Source organism: Dermacentor andersoni, chromosome 4 (assembly GCF_023375885.2).
Source record: "Dermacentor andersoni chromosome 4, qqDerAnde1_hic_scaffold, whole genome shotgun sequence".
NCBI classification, from domain to species: Eukaryota; Metazoa; Arthropoda; class Arachnida; order Ixodida; family Ixodidae; genus Dermacentor; species Dermacentor andersoni.
Genome location: NC_092817.1, coordinates 6134501 through 6149753, shown reverse-complemented (window position 1 = coordinate 6149753; position 15253 = coordinate 6134501). Strand labels below are relative to the sequence as shown.

The window sequence follows — 15253 nt, the reverse complement described above, 5'->3', positions numbered from 1 at the left end:
ACAACGCCGTGACGCTCCGCCCTTTCCTGGGCCATCTGGAGAGCCTGGGTTTGATTTTGGAGTTCCGTGCTTCTGTTGGCCTCGTCCCATTCGGCTTCGCTGGAGAGGAAGTCGTTAGGCAACGCGGGACATCGCCAGAGCATGTGAGCCATAGAGCAAAAGGTTTCACTACAGTTGGGACAACTAGGGTCTACATCTGAGTGCATCCTACTGAGGAATCCCCGCGACGGGAAAGATCCCGCCTGCAACATTCTAAGTGCAGCTGATTGACCTGTACTGAGCTTCGGGTGAGGCAGAGGATAAATTCTCGGACCAAGTTGGTAATGTTCAGTAATTTCATTAAATGTGAGGAGTGGATCGTTCTGCTGAGCCCCTTCCTGCCCATCCGGAGCCTCCAGACCGTCGCGGCGCGTGAGTTCTCGCGCACGGTCGTGGGCCAGCTCGTTGAGGTTTGGGAAGCCCTCGAGAACGTTCGTGTCCATGTGTGCGGGGAACCACGTGATATAATTTGAACCGGGGCAAGCTCTTTTCTCTAGAATAGAGGCCGCTTCTCGTGCGAGGTTACCCGATTCGAAAGCTCTGATTGCATCTCTCGAGTCGGTGTAAATGTAGGAACGCTCTGGCTTACACAAGGCCAGTGCAACCGCAATTTGCTCTGCTATCCTCACGGTGGCCGCTCTGACCGAGGCCGAGGAGCGAAGCACCCGGCATCGTCTACAACCGACAACGCTAACATTCTCCTCTTCCCGTACTACACCGCATTGACAAAGACTACGGAGTCTCTGTCATCTCTAACTTTCTTCAAAATGGCTCGTGCACGGGCTTTACGTCTGCCCTCGTTATACTGTGGATGTACGTTTCGCGGGAAGGGCCTCCCCAGGTAGGTCGCCCTCGTTTGTCGTGTCAATGTTATGCGCCGGTTCTCCATTATCCTGAGAGCCATGACAACCTCGCCGAGAATTCGCCTGCCAGCTTTGGTCTACGATAGCCTAACCACCTGGGCAGTGACCTGTGCCTCTATGATCTCGTCTATGCTATTGTGCATACCGAGTTGATCTAGCCTGTCGGAGCTCGTGGCAATAGGCAAGCCTAGCACTTTCTTGATGCTCTTGCGCATGAGTGTATTTAATTTGGTCTTTTCCGTTTTTGTCCACACTAGAGCTGACGCCACATAGTTAATATGGCTCATGAGGAACGCGTTGTACATCCGAAGGAGGTTGTCTTCACCTAACCCCTTCTTTCGGTTGGACACCCTAGCAATTAGCCGCAACATATTCTCCGTTTTGGCTGTAACGTGGGCAATTGTTCTGGCATTACAGCCCCTCGCGTCTATGAGCAGGCCTAGTATCTTAACTGAGTCGACTCTAGGAATTTTCTGCCCATTATTCGCGTATAATGCCACGGGTAGCTGGTTGAGGGGTGTCAGACCCCGAACCCCTTGCCTTGCGGGTCTGTAAAGCAACAGCTCCTATTTACTCGTAGACAGCTTGAGACCCGTGTCCGCGAGGTAAGCCTCCGTCTCATCCAAGGCCGCTTGTACAGCTTGCTCCATTTCAGCTAGGGAGCCCCCTGGGCACCAGATCGTGATGTCATCTGCGTAAAGTGCATGACCTATGCCCTGGAGGCCACCCAGCCTGTCTGATAGACCCTTCATGACTGTATTGAAGAGCAGTGGCGAGATGACTGATCGCTGAGGGGTACCCCGAGCCCCCAATCCGCACACACTCGACCGAATCTGCCCCACCTGAATAGTAGCAGTTCTATTCATGAGAAAGGACCTGACAAAGGCCTGGAATTTGACTCCTTGGCCTATCTCGGCCGTGGCCTGCAGAATGTATCTATGTAACACTGTGTCGAACGCCTTAGTGAGATCCAGGGCGAGAATCCCTCTCACGTCCCGGGAGCCACTATCAAAGATTTGCTTTCTTAGCATTAGCATAACCTCCTGCGTCGATAGGCTGGGCCGAAAACCAACCATATTGTGTGGGAAGAGGTCTCTGCGCTCTATGTACCCGGAAACCCTGTTCAAGATCGCGTGCTCAGCTACCTTGCCTATGCACGAGGTTAGTGATATTGGTATCATGTTGTCCAAATGAAGGCGTTTTCCTGGTTTAGGGATGAGTGTCACCATAGTCGACCTCCATCCGTCAGGCACCTGTCCTGTCTCCCATACCATGTTCACCTCCTTAGTTAGTAGTTCGACTGCCTTATCGTCCAGGTTTCGTAATAGCCTGTTAGAAACTTTATCCGAACCCGGAGCCGATCTGCTGTTTAAATTCTAGAGCACCGCCCTGATCTCCGATTCTGTGAAGGGCGCGTCCAGTTCCTCTACCGTCGCGCACTCGATTTGCGGATAATCCTCTTCCTGCGTCGGCCCTATAGGAAGATACCTATCCGCGATCACTTTCAAAAGTAATTCGTCAGTACCTCCCTCCTGTTTGTGCCGGTGTTGGTGCAAGAAAGAAAATTATTTTTACAAGACGCAAATAGTTTGTTGCTGTTCGTTCTCATCAAACGTGTTGCTTACGGCGCGCTAGTGTCAACACGTTCAAAGGAAGCTCGTGTCCGCTGCTTGAAGACCAGTGATCTTACCACAGATTTGAACACGACTCTACACTCGACAGAATGTTGACTCGACGGATGTTAAATCTCTTCCGCGCTGAGTAGAAGGTATATCGGTTCGAATGCTTTCGAAATGCCCACGTGACACAAGTAGGAGTCTTCGAAATTGCACACATGGCCTGATTTCGGAGACCACGCACTAGTATTTTACTCTTCTGAAGGCACAGCCTCATGGCAATCGTAAAGCAGAAGCGTAAGAAATTTTATTCATTAAACCGCACTTTGCAGGTTCATATTTTTTATCACAACAAAAAGCATCCCATACTTTGTGATGTTTTTCTGATGAAACCCGCTAGATACATTTGGGAAATACAAGAGTCGGGCAACAATGAAATGTCTTTTTCGGGCAATATATTGCAGTTGTATAGTAGCAGAAGAGCGCGTTCATCCCATTCGTGGGGTGTTTGATTGCACCAAAGTAATGATGGTAATGTTTTTTTTAAGTTCACTTTCGTTGCCAATGGAAGCCTTAGAGCGAGACGTTAGCGAGATAGCCGGAATTCCGAGCTTATAGCTTTTTAGCGCAAGAAAAGATGCACGCAGTCGGTCTTTTTCCGAAACACTGAAACTGCGTAGCTGAAATTGGTGGGCTCTTCAGTCCTGAGTGCCAGCAGCGAACTATTTAGCCTGGGCTCTACGCAGCTCGCGCGACGGGGAGCCTGAAATCCTGGTGTAACTTAGGCGAAGTGATTGGCTGCATAGCGTGGAATCAATGAGTTGCAAAATAAAGGATTGCGACGCGTTTCACTCGCCTTTCTTCATTAGTTTATTTATCGGTGAAGCACGGCTGCACGGCGAACGCTTTCATTACGCATGCTCGAGTGCGGCCGCCGCCGAGCTCCGTCACGAGGAGCACTGCTGTCCCACAGCGCCGGAGAGTGGCGTCGCTGCTGCCGGGCACGGTGCGCACGAGGACTGGCCCGGCCTGTCCTGGTAGAATCCCGGCTCGCAGAGGAAACACTGGCCCACGTCTTGCGACCAGTACATCCCCGCAGGGCACTCCACTGTCCCATGCAAAGAGGCGATCACTGGTCAGGCACTCCTGCGATGTTTCAGCGTTTCTCAACTCTGTCGCGAAAGAACAATGCGATTGCGCACGGCCATCAGTCTTCCAAGTCAGTAAGTATATAGTGCCGGCTCCGTTGCCTCTACATCCGTGTTTTGTCTGCGCATCACATGCCCACTTTCTCAACGGCAAAGAATAATCTTGAGCGCGTCAACAGGTTATGTGCTCAAGTTTCGATCACTCAGCTGTTTGGTAAATTCGCCCGGCCTTTCCTTGAGCCACCGCATCTAAGCTAACATCTCTGTAGCAGATTAAGATGGGAGAGTGGAAAAAAGGTCATGCCTACCGCATACGTTGGCTTCTCCGTCGAGTTCCTCGAAGAATTCGGATCCCGGCGGGCAACCCATCGCCGAAGTTGGAGTGTACGCTGCACAAGTAAAACGATGTCGAGGGGTCAGCCGAACCGATTATTCTCTGCTGCTTTGTAGGCAACGATTCCAGGAAATGCGCATTTCCCCCATCAAGTACGTGCAGAGCGCGTGAGACAAAACGAACAGCCGTCGTGTGTAGATACTCGACAGTCTCCTACCGCGGGACGCGGACATTGAACAATCTGATGTTGAACGTGGATATTGAACAATGTATATTGAACACCTAACAACCACGTGCATAAGATGTGATTCATCTACGAAATTATAACAAAGCACCTGACCCTTCCTTGCGCAGTAACAAACGGCGTACTTACTTGCAACCGCAGAAGGTTCTCGTCTTATTTCAAATTTTATTCACACGCATGTTAAAATCACTTTGAACATATTAGTACTATGGACCTGGAGGCTTTGCTAAAGAAACGCGGAAAACAGTGGGCACGAAACACTTACACTTTCCGTTCTGCTTTAAAGGGGCCCTGTAACACTTTTACAGCATGGTAAACAAATTACAGTAGACGCGACAAAATGATCCCGTGCTTAACCGAGCCAAATTTGCACCCACAGCAGATCACCTGCTGTGGGTGTAAATAAGATTACAATCAAAGTACAAATAAGCTGTCCTGCTGTGGGTACAAAGGCTAGGCCAGCCGAGGGCTGATGGCTCCGCGTGCACTGTGTTTTCCCGCGCCTATTTTGCGCTACAGCGGGATGCAGCCCGAATAGCGACTCTCTCCCAGCAACTGCCGTGCTTCATTGCAACAGTGTTGCCATAGCGAGTGTTCGCGGTCATCGACTGAGATCTGCTCATGTTTGCCCGTGCTCGCTTGACACCATGCTTGACAAGTAAGCGAATGACTACTGCAATTTATACGACCAATGAAACTACGAGCTTTGCTTTGTGTTGTCTAATACCCTGCTATCACAATAAATGCTTCTCTTTTAGGGTGAAACTGCGACTTTCTTTAAAAACAAGGCAACCTGGTTGATTGACAGACACATCCTTCTTAAAGTCATATCAAACAAGCGATGATCGGGCTGGTTCACAGCAAAATGTTTTGAAAAAAAAATAACCGTCTTTTTCGACAAGCTAAACATTAGAGTGATAAACTTCGCTTGTGCGCGTATGACAACGTTCTTTCCGCGTATCGCGCTGCTGTGACGAGGGTCCAGCACAATTGTCTTAACTATACGCTGCCTTCACTGCTGACTACTAACCTGTCTAAGTTTTGGAATATCATCAAGCCTGCAAAACAAAGTGCCATATCGCTTACTGATTCTGATGATCACGTTGTGAACAGCGAAGCCTGTTCTGCATTAAATGAAACTATCGTGATGTCTTTTTCTTGTTCATGTGCAGTTTCAATACCGCAGCTACAGAACAGCTGTCCGATGGATCCTGTTGCGATGGCTGCGCAGGCATTTCAAATTTATTCTGCAACCCTAAGTTGTCCTCTGACTGCAGCATTGACGAAGACAACGCGACATTTCTCAAAACTACTGCGGTGCGCTGTCCAAGATTCTTATCAAATGTATTCACATAGTCAGTCCAGTGTTCCAATATATCTTTGGCTGGAAGGTGGGAAATGTTGTCCCCGTATTTAAAGTCGGTAAGCCACATTCTATCCTAAATTAGAGGATAAGATCTATAACAAGCATTGCCTATGAATTAGTCAAGCATGCAGTCCAATAACATATTTAAATCTGGTAACCCACATTTACGCCTAAACTGTAGGCCCATATCTAGAACAAGTATTCCCCGGAAATAACTCGACCATGTAACATTTACCAATCTCACAAAATTTCAAGAATCTCTCTTTTCTCAGCGACTTTCAGCAGGATTTTCACCGGAACTGCGCTTGTGAAGCACAACTTCGCCCGTAACGTAATTTCCGAGGCAGAATGCGTTTTACTTGATCTCGCCAAAGCGTGCCACAAGATTTATTTAAAATGAGCGCATTGGCCCGAACATCCTGAAGGGGAGCGAGTGGTTCCCGTCTGATCGCACTCAATATGTGACGGCTAACACGTGTTCCCCCTGAGCTGTTAAATCTGTTGTTCGACCAGGGCTTTGTCCTCGGCCCTTTACTGCTTCTGGTTCATATTATTGACCCTCCAAACGCTCTTACCTCCCCCACAAAATTGTTTCCTGGCTACTGCGTCATCTTTAGCGAAACAACCAGTATAAATAATTTTGCTTTTCTTCAATCTGAGCTTAATAACCTATCTGACTGGTGTAACAAATGACTAACGACACTTAGCGCAACGAAATGCAAACGCACCCGTGTTCCTTGCCTCTCCACCCCTTCGAGTATTTCTTGGATTATTCTATCAACGGAACAAAATCGCAATGTGTCTCAACATATATGTATCTTGGAGTTCAGATAACCAGTAATCCATCGCGGTATCAACACATAACCTGTATTACCAACAATGCTAATCGCGCCTTGAGAGATCTTAGAACCTTTAACCAAACCCCTGCATGTACTGAACTATTGCTATAAGAAAAAATAATTCGCCCAAAGCTAGAACACTCTGTAGCAATATTGGATTCTCCCCAAAACATGTTAATTGAGCAGAGCTTAGAATGTCCCTTTAATGAAATTTTTCCGTGGCCTTCCAGACCTGGCCATACGAAGAAAATTTTCTCGCCTTTATCTTTTTCAAAGTATTTTTTTCACAACCAAACCCTTCGGCGTGAATTCATTTTTGAACCATCGTATTTGTCATCGTGCATGGACCGCCTCCAACAAAGTGACCCTTCCTTTTCGTTGCCCTATTCTTCAAGTACTGGAATCACCTTACTCCTACCGTTGCTGCCACAGAATATAGAAAGTCACTAATACCCCTGTCACACGGGCGTTTGGAAGGCCTTCCAACCGATAGTCATTTGACTCAAAGGTCAAGTTCGAGCTGCTACACGGGCGGTTTCGAAGGCCGTCGAGTCAATAGTCTATCGAGTCAACGGAGCACCTTACAACTCTATCGAAATCTCGATGGCCTTTGAGCAACGGAAACGGAAATAGCGCTAACGTGCCCTCTCGTTCACAGTGTGCCCGTACTCACGGTTAAAAAGAACAAATCAAACCAAAATGCTCTAAATATACTATATATGAGTGTTATTAATTATTTAATAAAGTATTTTTTGCCACTTGATACGTGCGAACTGCACATACTCTCGACAACAGCGACGTGCTTGTGTTCCTTCCTCCATGTTGTCTAGTGCACTCTCCCTCTACTCCAGCTACCATCATATCGCCGCCATATTGCTCTCTGCGTTGTTTGTTTTTGTCTGCGTACTTTCTTGCTTGCTTTTCCAGTTCCGCGTGCTTAGTTTATCTTGAATTTTTTTTAATCATTGACGTAATAAGTAGCGTATAACTTTTTTTTTCCTCAACTCACAGAAGTGTTTTCTCGGGCGAGTGAATTTTTTTTTGTGTGTGTGTGTGAGATTGAAATGGAGCGCGCCCAGCCGCAGAAGAAAAAAAAAAGTAGCGCCATGACAAGCGCGGCAGCTGTGGGGAGAGCGCGAAACGGCGCTCCTCATAGATTTGTGGGAGGACCGCCTGATGGACCTACGCCGGCAGAAGAGAAATAGCGGCGTTTACGACGATATCGCCGTGGCCCTGCGACAGGTGGGCTTTGAAAGAACTCGGCTGCAAGTTCATCACAAGATTGAAAATCTTGCGCAGACTTATCGGTAAGTGGCTTTCATAAATTTGTCCGATGACCTTACGATTAACCGTTTGCAGGGGCTTGGCCTTGAGAGAGAAAGGTGTTTATTGAGAAAAAAAATGAACAGGTGGATCTTTGCAGAATTTCATTTGTCGTGGAATTTTTGTTCCGCCACCCCATGACACTTTTAATGAGCCGTAAACTCGGCCTCGAACGAGCATAACTTTTCAAGAATACTGCTTGTGCATGATGCAGTTGGTTAGTGTCTAAACTCAACGTAATTGACTAATGTGACTTCAGAGGTCCGATGCGGAAAATTACACCGCAGCATACTGTGCGAAAATTATAGTCACGTGACGAGGATTTCAAAAACAATTTGGTTACGTTCGAATAAAACGTAATAAGACTCTCTGGTGTTCCTGTTCCACTTATCGATACCTCGGTTAAGCGAATTTGATCAGTACATTTTTGTGTCTGTGCCCGCACATCCATGTTTATAGTTAACCAAACCTTCTCTTTTATAACATTTCAGGTTTTGGCTGAAAAATCAAAAGACTGGTGCTGGCGCCATACCTTGGACGCATTTCTGGCGTATACACAGTTTTTTGGGGACACTCCCGGCCAACGACCCATCAAGGGCTCAAGAGAGCCAAGTTACTGTTGAAGAGGTATAGCATTTTTTAAAAGCCTCCAGTAAGTGCAGAATAATCTGTGAAGCCATTCACTTGCTCGATGACGTAACTGAATGTGCACAAATCGTTCATGCTACTTTGTAGGATGAAAGTGCAGCATTGTCGTAAATTGTGGCTCATACTGCTGGTTGCAGGTACTACTTTTCCATGCGTGTACAGTCCTCAGGATAGTATAAGCGCATAAAAATAACAGCTGTTTGCTGGCACCCAGTCATTGCAGTAACGTAAAAGAGAGACGAGGTGCGTTCCCATTTTGTTGGCGTTCTCTGTTCAACTACAACACTTGCAGTAGAGTATGCATTGGTGTGTGTATTATTGCATCAGAGTGTTGAGACCCATGATGGAATGTCATCTTTCAAAACATTCTGAAGTTATCAAAGATGCAAGTAACATTAAATCATTGTGCAGGTCATCATGGAGATGATAAACGGCAGCGACAATGCTGTCGTTGACAATGAGAACAGGCTGCAATGGGAGGAGAGTGCGCCCATCAGACCTCTGGGCAGCCCAGGACCGAACTCCCCGTCCACGTGCAGCCCGGCCTCCTCCAGCCCGGCCTCCTCCAGCCCAGCCTCCTCCAGCCCTGCTATCAGCAGTGCCACCCCTGCTAGTGTGGCTACTACAAGCCGGGGTCCAAAAAAGAGGAAGGCGGGTGACGACTTCAAGCAGCAAATACTGGCTGAACACATACTGCTGAGGGAGCAGCTGGTGGCGAGCCGTCAGAGAGAGTACGACCAAAGAGAAAGACATATGCAAATGCAAGAAAAGTTTTTTAATGCAATGTCAAGATATTTAGAAAAAAGCTCAAAATAACGTTGCTGTAATTAGGAAATGGAAAATGCAGCATCCACCCAATCGCAACAGATTGTTACAAAGGAAACCTGTTTGGTCAAGAGTGTACGGGTTTTCATTGTAGGAATTTGCTGCAATTGTATGGATGCCTCATTTTCCATTCCTTACTTCACCCATCTTGTGGGTTTTGTACAGAATACTTTCTTCAATGTGTGCTAAATCGCTCTTTTGAGTGCAGAATACTTGTGCGCTTAGTAGAAATTAACTTCTGCTAGGCGCACAAGTATTTGATGATGACAGTGGACTCACTAACCTACCGAAGCATGAACGTCCACAAAGCTTCAGCATAAAATTCTCAGCTCTGCTGGAAGTGCCTGACAAGAGCTGCTCTCACATCACCGCCTGTGCCTTCCTCAGCATCTGTGCTGTGGTCAGGCTGATGGAGGCCGCCATCATTGTTTTGAGCCTCGACCAACCAGTGTTGGAGCACAGTGTCACCAAAATGCTCGCACACATTGTTCAGGGCACAGCAGGCACGAATGACAAGGCGGGCATTGTCGATGTTGCACTCCATCCTTTTCAAGATAAATCGAAATCTTGCCTTGAGCCTACCAAAGGCATTTTCCACAATCCGTCGGGCTTTGGAAAGGTTGTAATTAAATAACCTTTGTTCTTCACTTAACTGTGCCCTGTGGCTGAATGGCTTGATGAGGTTTACAGTGAGTGGAAATGCTTGGTCGCATAGTATTAAGGGTGGCACAGCTGTACCACTGATTGTTGCTAGTGGTCGGCGGAACAGGGGGCGCTTGACTGCGTCTGCTAGTCTTGACCGGTGGTAGACATATGCATCGTGGCAGCGGCCAGGAGAACCCACATTGATGTACCGGAACCTATACTTGTGGTCTACCAGTGCGAGGAGGATGATGCTGTACCTGCATAAAAAAAGACCTAATTAATTCGGATTGGTAGTATTTACCCATTCTCCGTACTCTAATATTTTTATATGACGTAGCTTGGAAGCTGTAGGTGATGTAATGAAAGTGCACACCATATCAGAGGTACGACTTACCATCCTTTATAGTTCCTATAGTCGGTGGCGCTCTCCCTGGGCGGTGAAACGGGGAAATGGCACCCGTCTAGTGCTCCCATGGCTTGCGGGAATTCCAACGTGGCCGTGAACTCGCGAATGTGCTCGGCCATGCTTGAAGCTGTGGGCATCTTGATCCACTCCGCCTCCATAGTGTGGATAACAGCCTCGCACAACTCTCTGTAGGCCACGTTGACGGTTGAGCGTCCCACAGCAAACAATTCGGCGACACTACGGTCTTCAGCTGAAGAACACAACCGGTACAAGCCAATCGCTACACGTTTATCGAGCGTGATGGCTTCACGCATGTTCGTGTTCTGACGCTCGAGCAGCGGTCTCACGGCGTCCACGATGTAGCGAAAAGTCGCCGGCGTTACGCGGAATGCACGTTTGAAAAACTTCTCACCAAGCAATGGCACAGTCTCCTCAAACCACCTCGTCCGGCGAGAGAACGACCATCTATCTCTGTTGACGCTTCGTTCGGTCACCGAGTCTATCGTCATCATCAAATTGTTGACGACCAGCAGCTCTTCCTCGATGGCGTTGGCTTCCGCTTTTGCCGCCTCAATCTCGGCATCAAGCTGCATGATAGCACCCATATAGGTTATCATAGCAGTCTTGTCATCTTGAGCATCTGTCTCTCTGTCACCCATAGCGGTAGAGCAAGAATGCGGTCGAAGCGCAAGGCGCACAATTTCTTTCTCTATGGGCGCACTTTGAAGAGAAACGTGCACACACACCAGAACGGCAGCCGCATCGAGCGGAGCGAACGTTGCCGCAGTTTCGCTACTTGGCAACTTAAAAACTAAACATATATGTATAGCAATGTATAAACATTTATTTTAATGTATAAACAAACATAAGGGAAATTATAGTGCTTTTAAGCGCTTTTAATGTTGTTTAACTTTTTGCGACACGAAAACGAAAATAAAGGGCCGCAGCGCCACAGAATTTTGCGAGAAACGCCTGAACCACTCAACGGCCTTTCAAAAGTGCCGTGTAGCAGCGCGACAACTCCTTTGAGTCGATAGAGTTGTGGCGTTTCGAAGGCCGTCGACTGGAAGGCCTTCCAAATGTGCCCGTGTGACACAGGTATAAGACTGCCATCAAGAACACATTTTCTTATTAGATGCGCTTGACTTCCCTGTTCTTTAATATTACAATGATCATGTAATCCAGCTCCTTTGTAACACCCTCTGTACTTTAAGGGTATTCTAACAAATTAAAAATGAATGAATGAATGAATGAATGAATGAATGAATGAAAGTGTGAACAACGGTAACAATGTTCGCGATGCTTTACGGATTCGAAAATTCCGAAATACGACGCTTTCAAAGTGTCCACATAAAAAATCAGTTTTGTACTTTGGTACTCAGTGGCCGTCGTCTAGACTAGTAGGCTCTCGCGCAGCGCAATATTGTTGCTTGAAGTAGGCGGCCTACGAGAGATTTTGGTGACCGTTACCGCATTGCGCCGTACTACGACACTGTATGGGGCAGAAATTTGGAAGTTGGCAAAGAAGCTTGAGAAAAAGTTAAGGACCGCTGAAACAAGCAATGCAAGGAAGAATCCTAGGCACAACGTTAGAGACGGGAAGCCAGCGGCGTGGATTAGAGAGCAAATGGGGATAGCCGATCTTCTAGTTGACATTAGTAGAGAAAAATGGAGCTGGACAAACCATTCAGTGCGTAGGACAAGTAACCAACCGGTCGTCTATTAGAGTTACAGAACGGATGCCTAAAAAAGGAAATCGGAATCGAGGATGGCCGAGAACTAGGTGTTGTAATGACATTAGGAAATTGGCAGGCACAATTTGGAGCCAGCTAGCGCGAAATAGAGATATTTGGACATCGCTAGGAAGGGCCTCCAGTGGCCATAAAAACAGGCCGATGATGACTGCAGTGCGTGTCTATGTGTCCCAATGCGACCTGCCTTTGCGCGTTAGTGGTTCTCTACACATACTCACCTATCGACCGCAAGTTGATGCGCACCGCGCTGTTTGTAGTGTTTGCAGTCGTGTAGATTTAGAGCGAGAAGCACGCTACACAGAACATATAATAACCCCCGCAGTCGCTTAGCGGCTATGGGATAGCGCTGTTTAGCATGAGGTCGCGGGATCAAACCTCGGCACTCACGTGGGTTGTGAAGCTGCAGACGAATACGAATTGAGTATACGAAGAATAAAAGTCATTTTGCTCGCAGTAATAACGACAAGATTTTCAAGTTATCCTATGAAGAGCAATGCTGTAAAAATCATGTTCAACGGTGTTTTAGCGTAAATCGAATTTTTGTATAAAGGACGACGCGTACTTTTCGTGGAAACAAAATTCACCCACGATCCCGATACTACTTAGTGCGAAATTTGAGCACAGCTCTATACTTGTTTTCATTTCGCTTGTCAATATTTTGTATTAGGATTATATAGGTACGCGGTTTATATTAGGAATAGAACGCTGTGAGTAGCGTGGGTGACGCAAACAATCTGTCTCGTGCCGCACATTGCAAACGGAGTGAAGTGTGGCGCGACTGCCTCGCTAGTCGAGAGATGGCAAGAGGCAGCGCGTGGGTGGCCAGTGGGCGCGATTCACAGTAGCCGCAGCATATATACCTACGCTCATGCAGCGCTTTGTTTCCATATATGGTGTCGGTGGACGCCCTCGCCGTATGCCTCATTAAAGGCGCCAGTGATGAAGAGATGACGGTGTGCTACTCGGGTGCCATCTCGCAGCAGTCATCGGCGCAGAGCGTGTCTTGCGCGGCACTACGCTTTTCTTCTCACGCTTTCGCCATACCCTCCTCCTCCATTTTCCGCCTCATGGTTCCGTTGCACTCTCCTCCTCCGCCTTTCTCCTCGCGCTCCTTTCACTCTCGCTGTCTTTCAGTTCTTCATGCATTTCTTCCCTCTAACACCACTTTTTTCCAGGTGAAAGAGAAACTCTATAAAGAAATAGCTGTCTCTCCAACCGGGTAGGCAGTTCTACTGGTGAGCAAGAGTTACGTGCAGAGCCTTAGAGCGAGAAAAAAAGAAACCGTCGGAGCCCATCTCACTATGACTGTCGGCTGTAATTATGACATCTATCCCGGTGCCTTCACACCGAGCAGCAAAACATGCCACGCGCCACGCACAGGTCTCGACCACATTATCTGGCCATGCCTCCCAGCACCACACACCATCAAACACAGCACCAATCCTACATTCAGAATCAGCACGCCCGAGCAGTGGGAGGCCACGATGCTCAGTCGATCCCGGAGGATCAAATCTGGGTTGTCCGGCTGGCCGACGCCGCCGCCAAGGCTCAAGGTCTGGCCGCCGCCTGAGGAAGCGAGGCTCCGCAATAGTTTATACGGTTCACGCAGGCCGTTCTCGCACCCAACTCGGTCTGGAAAATATTGTTTTTCATCGACACACACACACACACACACACACACACACACACACACACACACACACACACACACACACACACACACACACACACACACACACACACACACACACACACACACACACACACACACACACACACACACATACATACATACATACATACATACATACATACAACTGGAGGTTGAATCGCCTTCCAACTTTTGTCGGGTTAAGCTGCGCGGATTTACGGCGTTCAGTGAGCGGACGAACCGCGCTGGTCCAAACGCGGCTGGCTTCCGGCACAGCGCGCCGAAGGGCGAGAAGGCCGCGAGGCCATCGCTGATCTACGGTGGCCACGATCACCCCAAATGAACTCAGACGACCGGCCCCGCTCTCGACCAAGCCGTAATTGCTTACCCCGGCCCTTTCTTTTCTACCTTTTCAAATTTTCGAGGCAAGTTGAGCTGCTAACCGGTTGCGTTCGCGGCCCGAGAGAAGAAGAGTCCGGAAACAAGAAAGAACGACAGCAAGCGGCAGGAACGTCCCTCAAACGGCGTGCCTGTGAATTGGGTCGCGCAACCGCCTGCAGAAAAAACAATACCAACAATTTTGGAAAAGAAAAACAACTCGGACATTAGAACGAGGCCACTGTTCTCTGAAGCACACATGACTCGGATAGGCGAGACTACGCGTGTGCTAACCGCAGCGCGTGCCAGGGACGCTGTCATTAAAATAACTGTTCCGCGCCGTAACATTGAAAGATGTGAAAAAAAGTAACTGAGAAGAGTGTAGCGAGCTGCAGACTACTGAGTACGAAGCTTTTGAGTGCAAGGAACAATTTGGAATCCGAAGCAACTTTTGTTAGATAACTGATCGCTATATTGGCTAATTAATTCTGGATAATTCACGCACGAAACATAATCAATAAAATACCCCCGTTTGCGGAAAACGATTGCAGAACAACGTCCGACCCATCCTCTTATTTCGTAGTCTGTCTTTTGAAATAGCTTGGGCTATGTTAGCGTGTATGCCCATCAAGGGGCGTTCAATAATGGGTTTCGCAGAGGGGTGACTTGACGGACACTTGGAATACCTCCTTTGGGTGCATGCATTGATACAAGAAACAAAGCTACTCTTAAACCTATTGATTGCTTGTCTCATTTTGCATCATCTTCGCGGATAAATGTTATCGTGGTTTTGTCATCGGTGACGTAGGCAGCTGCAATGCAGACGTTTCCAAACTGGGTTCCGCGAACGGCATATCAGGCTTATGAGTGGGGCCACAACGAATTCGACTCGATCCCTCCTTGGGTTGAATTTTACATTACAGTTTATGTTTAACAATTAAAGCCACCGACTCCGTACTTCGGTAGTCTTCGCGAGAAAGATTCATTCAACGCAACGATCATTGAGAGCCCCTGAATAACCACATCGGCATGGGAAAAATAAGTAGGGGAGGGGGCACTCGGGGAAAGCAGGCGGGGCCAGAGAGTTCAGGCAAAACCTGCTGTAAGGGATGACGATCATGATGATTTATTGGCCTCCGCTTTGAAGCGAGGCGGTGACAGGTAGTCATCTAGC

At 47.9% G+C, this 15253-nt stretch overlaps 3 protein-coding genes across 4 annotated transcripts in view; 1 reads left to right on the top strand and 2 right to left on the bottom strand.

Annotated features, from left to right (window-relative positions):
• Nucleotides 1–2800: 2800 nt before the first annotated feature.
• Nucleotides 2801–15253, bottom strand: part of LOC126535749 (uncharacterized) — a 338961-nt gene continuing 326508 nt past the window's right edge. For both annotated transcript variants that reach the window (XM_055073350.2, XM_055073351.2), the window contains 2 exons: nucleotides 3975–4055; nucleotides 2801–3626 (listed from right to left, as the gene is read on the bottom strand). In XM_055073350.2, coding sequence (XP_054929325.1) covers nucleotides 3466–3626; nucleotides 3975–4055 — 242 coding nt within the window. In that variant the 3' untranslated portion in view covers nucleotides 2801–3465. The remainder of the gene's footprint in view (nucleotides 3627–3974; nucleotides 4056–15253) is intronic.
• On the top strand, nucleotides 6902–9236 carry LOC126535753 (uncharacterized). Its single transcript, XM_050182541.3, has 3 exons — nucleotides 6902–7756; nucleotides 8264–8399; nucleotides 8832–9236. The coding sequence occupies exons 1-3, from the start codon at nucleotides 7626–7628 to the stop codon at nucleotides 9234–9236; spliced, it is 672 nt and encodes a 223-aa protein (XP_050038498.2). The 5' UTR covers nucleotides 6902–7625.
• LOC126535752 (uncharacterized) lies at nucleotides 9177–11491 on the bottom strand. Its single transcript, XM_050182540.2, has 2 exons — nucleotides 10285–11491; nucleotides 9177–10147 (listed from the first exon to the last, which is right to left on the bottom strand). Exons 1-2 carry the CDS (start codon nucleotides 10953–10955, stop codon nucleotides 9571–9573), a joined length of 1248 nt encoding a protein of 415 aa, XP_050038497.1. The 5' UTR covers nucleotides 10956–11491; the 3' UTR covers nucleotides 9177–9570.

Coding starts and splice junctions, on each gene's coding strand:
- LOC126535753 (XM_050182541.3), top strand. CDS start 7,626: ATGGACCTACGCCGGCAGAAGAGAAATAGCGGCGTTTACGACGATATC. Junction 7,757..8,263: donor AATCTTGCGCAGACTTATCG/GTAAGTGGCTTT, acceptor ATAACATTTCAG/GTTTTGGCTGAAAAATCAAA. Junction 8,400..8,831: donor GCCAAGTTACTGTTGAAGAG/GTATAGCATTTT, acceptor ATCATTGTGCAG/GTCATCATGGAGATGATAAA.
- LOC126535752 (XM_050182540.2), bottom strand. CDS start 10,955: ATGGGTGACAGAGAGACAGATGCTCAAGATGACAAGACTGCTATGATA. Junction 10,148..10,284: donor TATAGGAACTATAAAGGATG/GTAAGTCGTACC, acceptor TTTTTTATGCAG/GTACAGCATCATCCTCCTCG.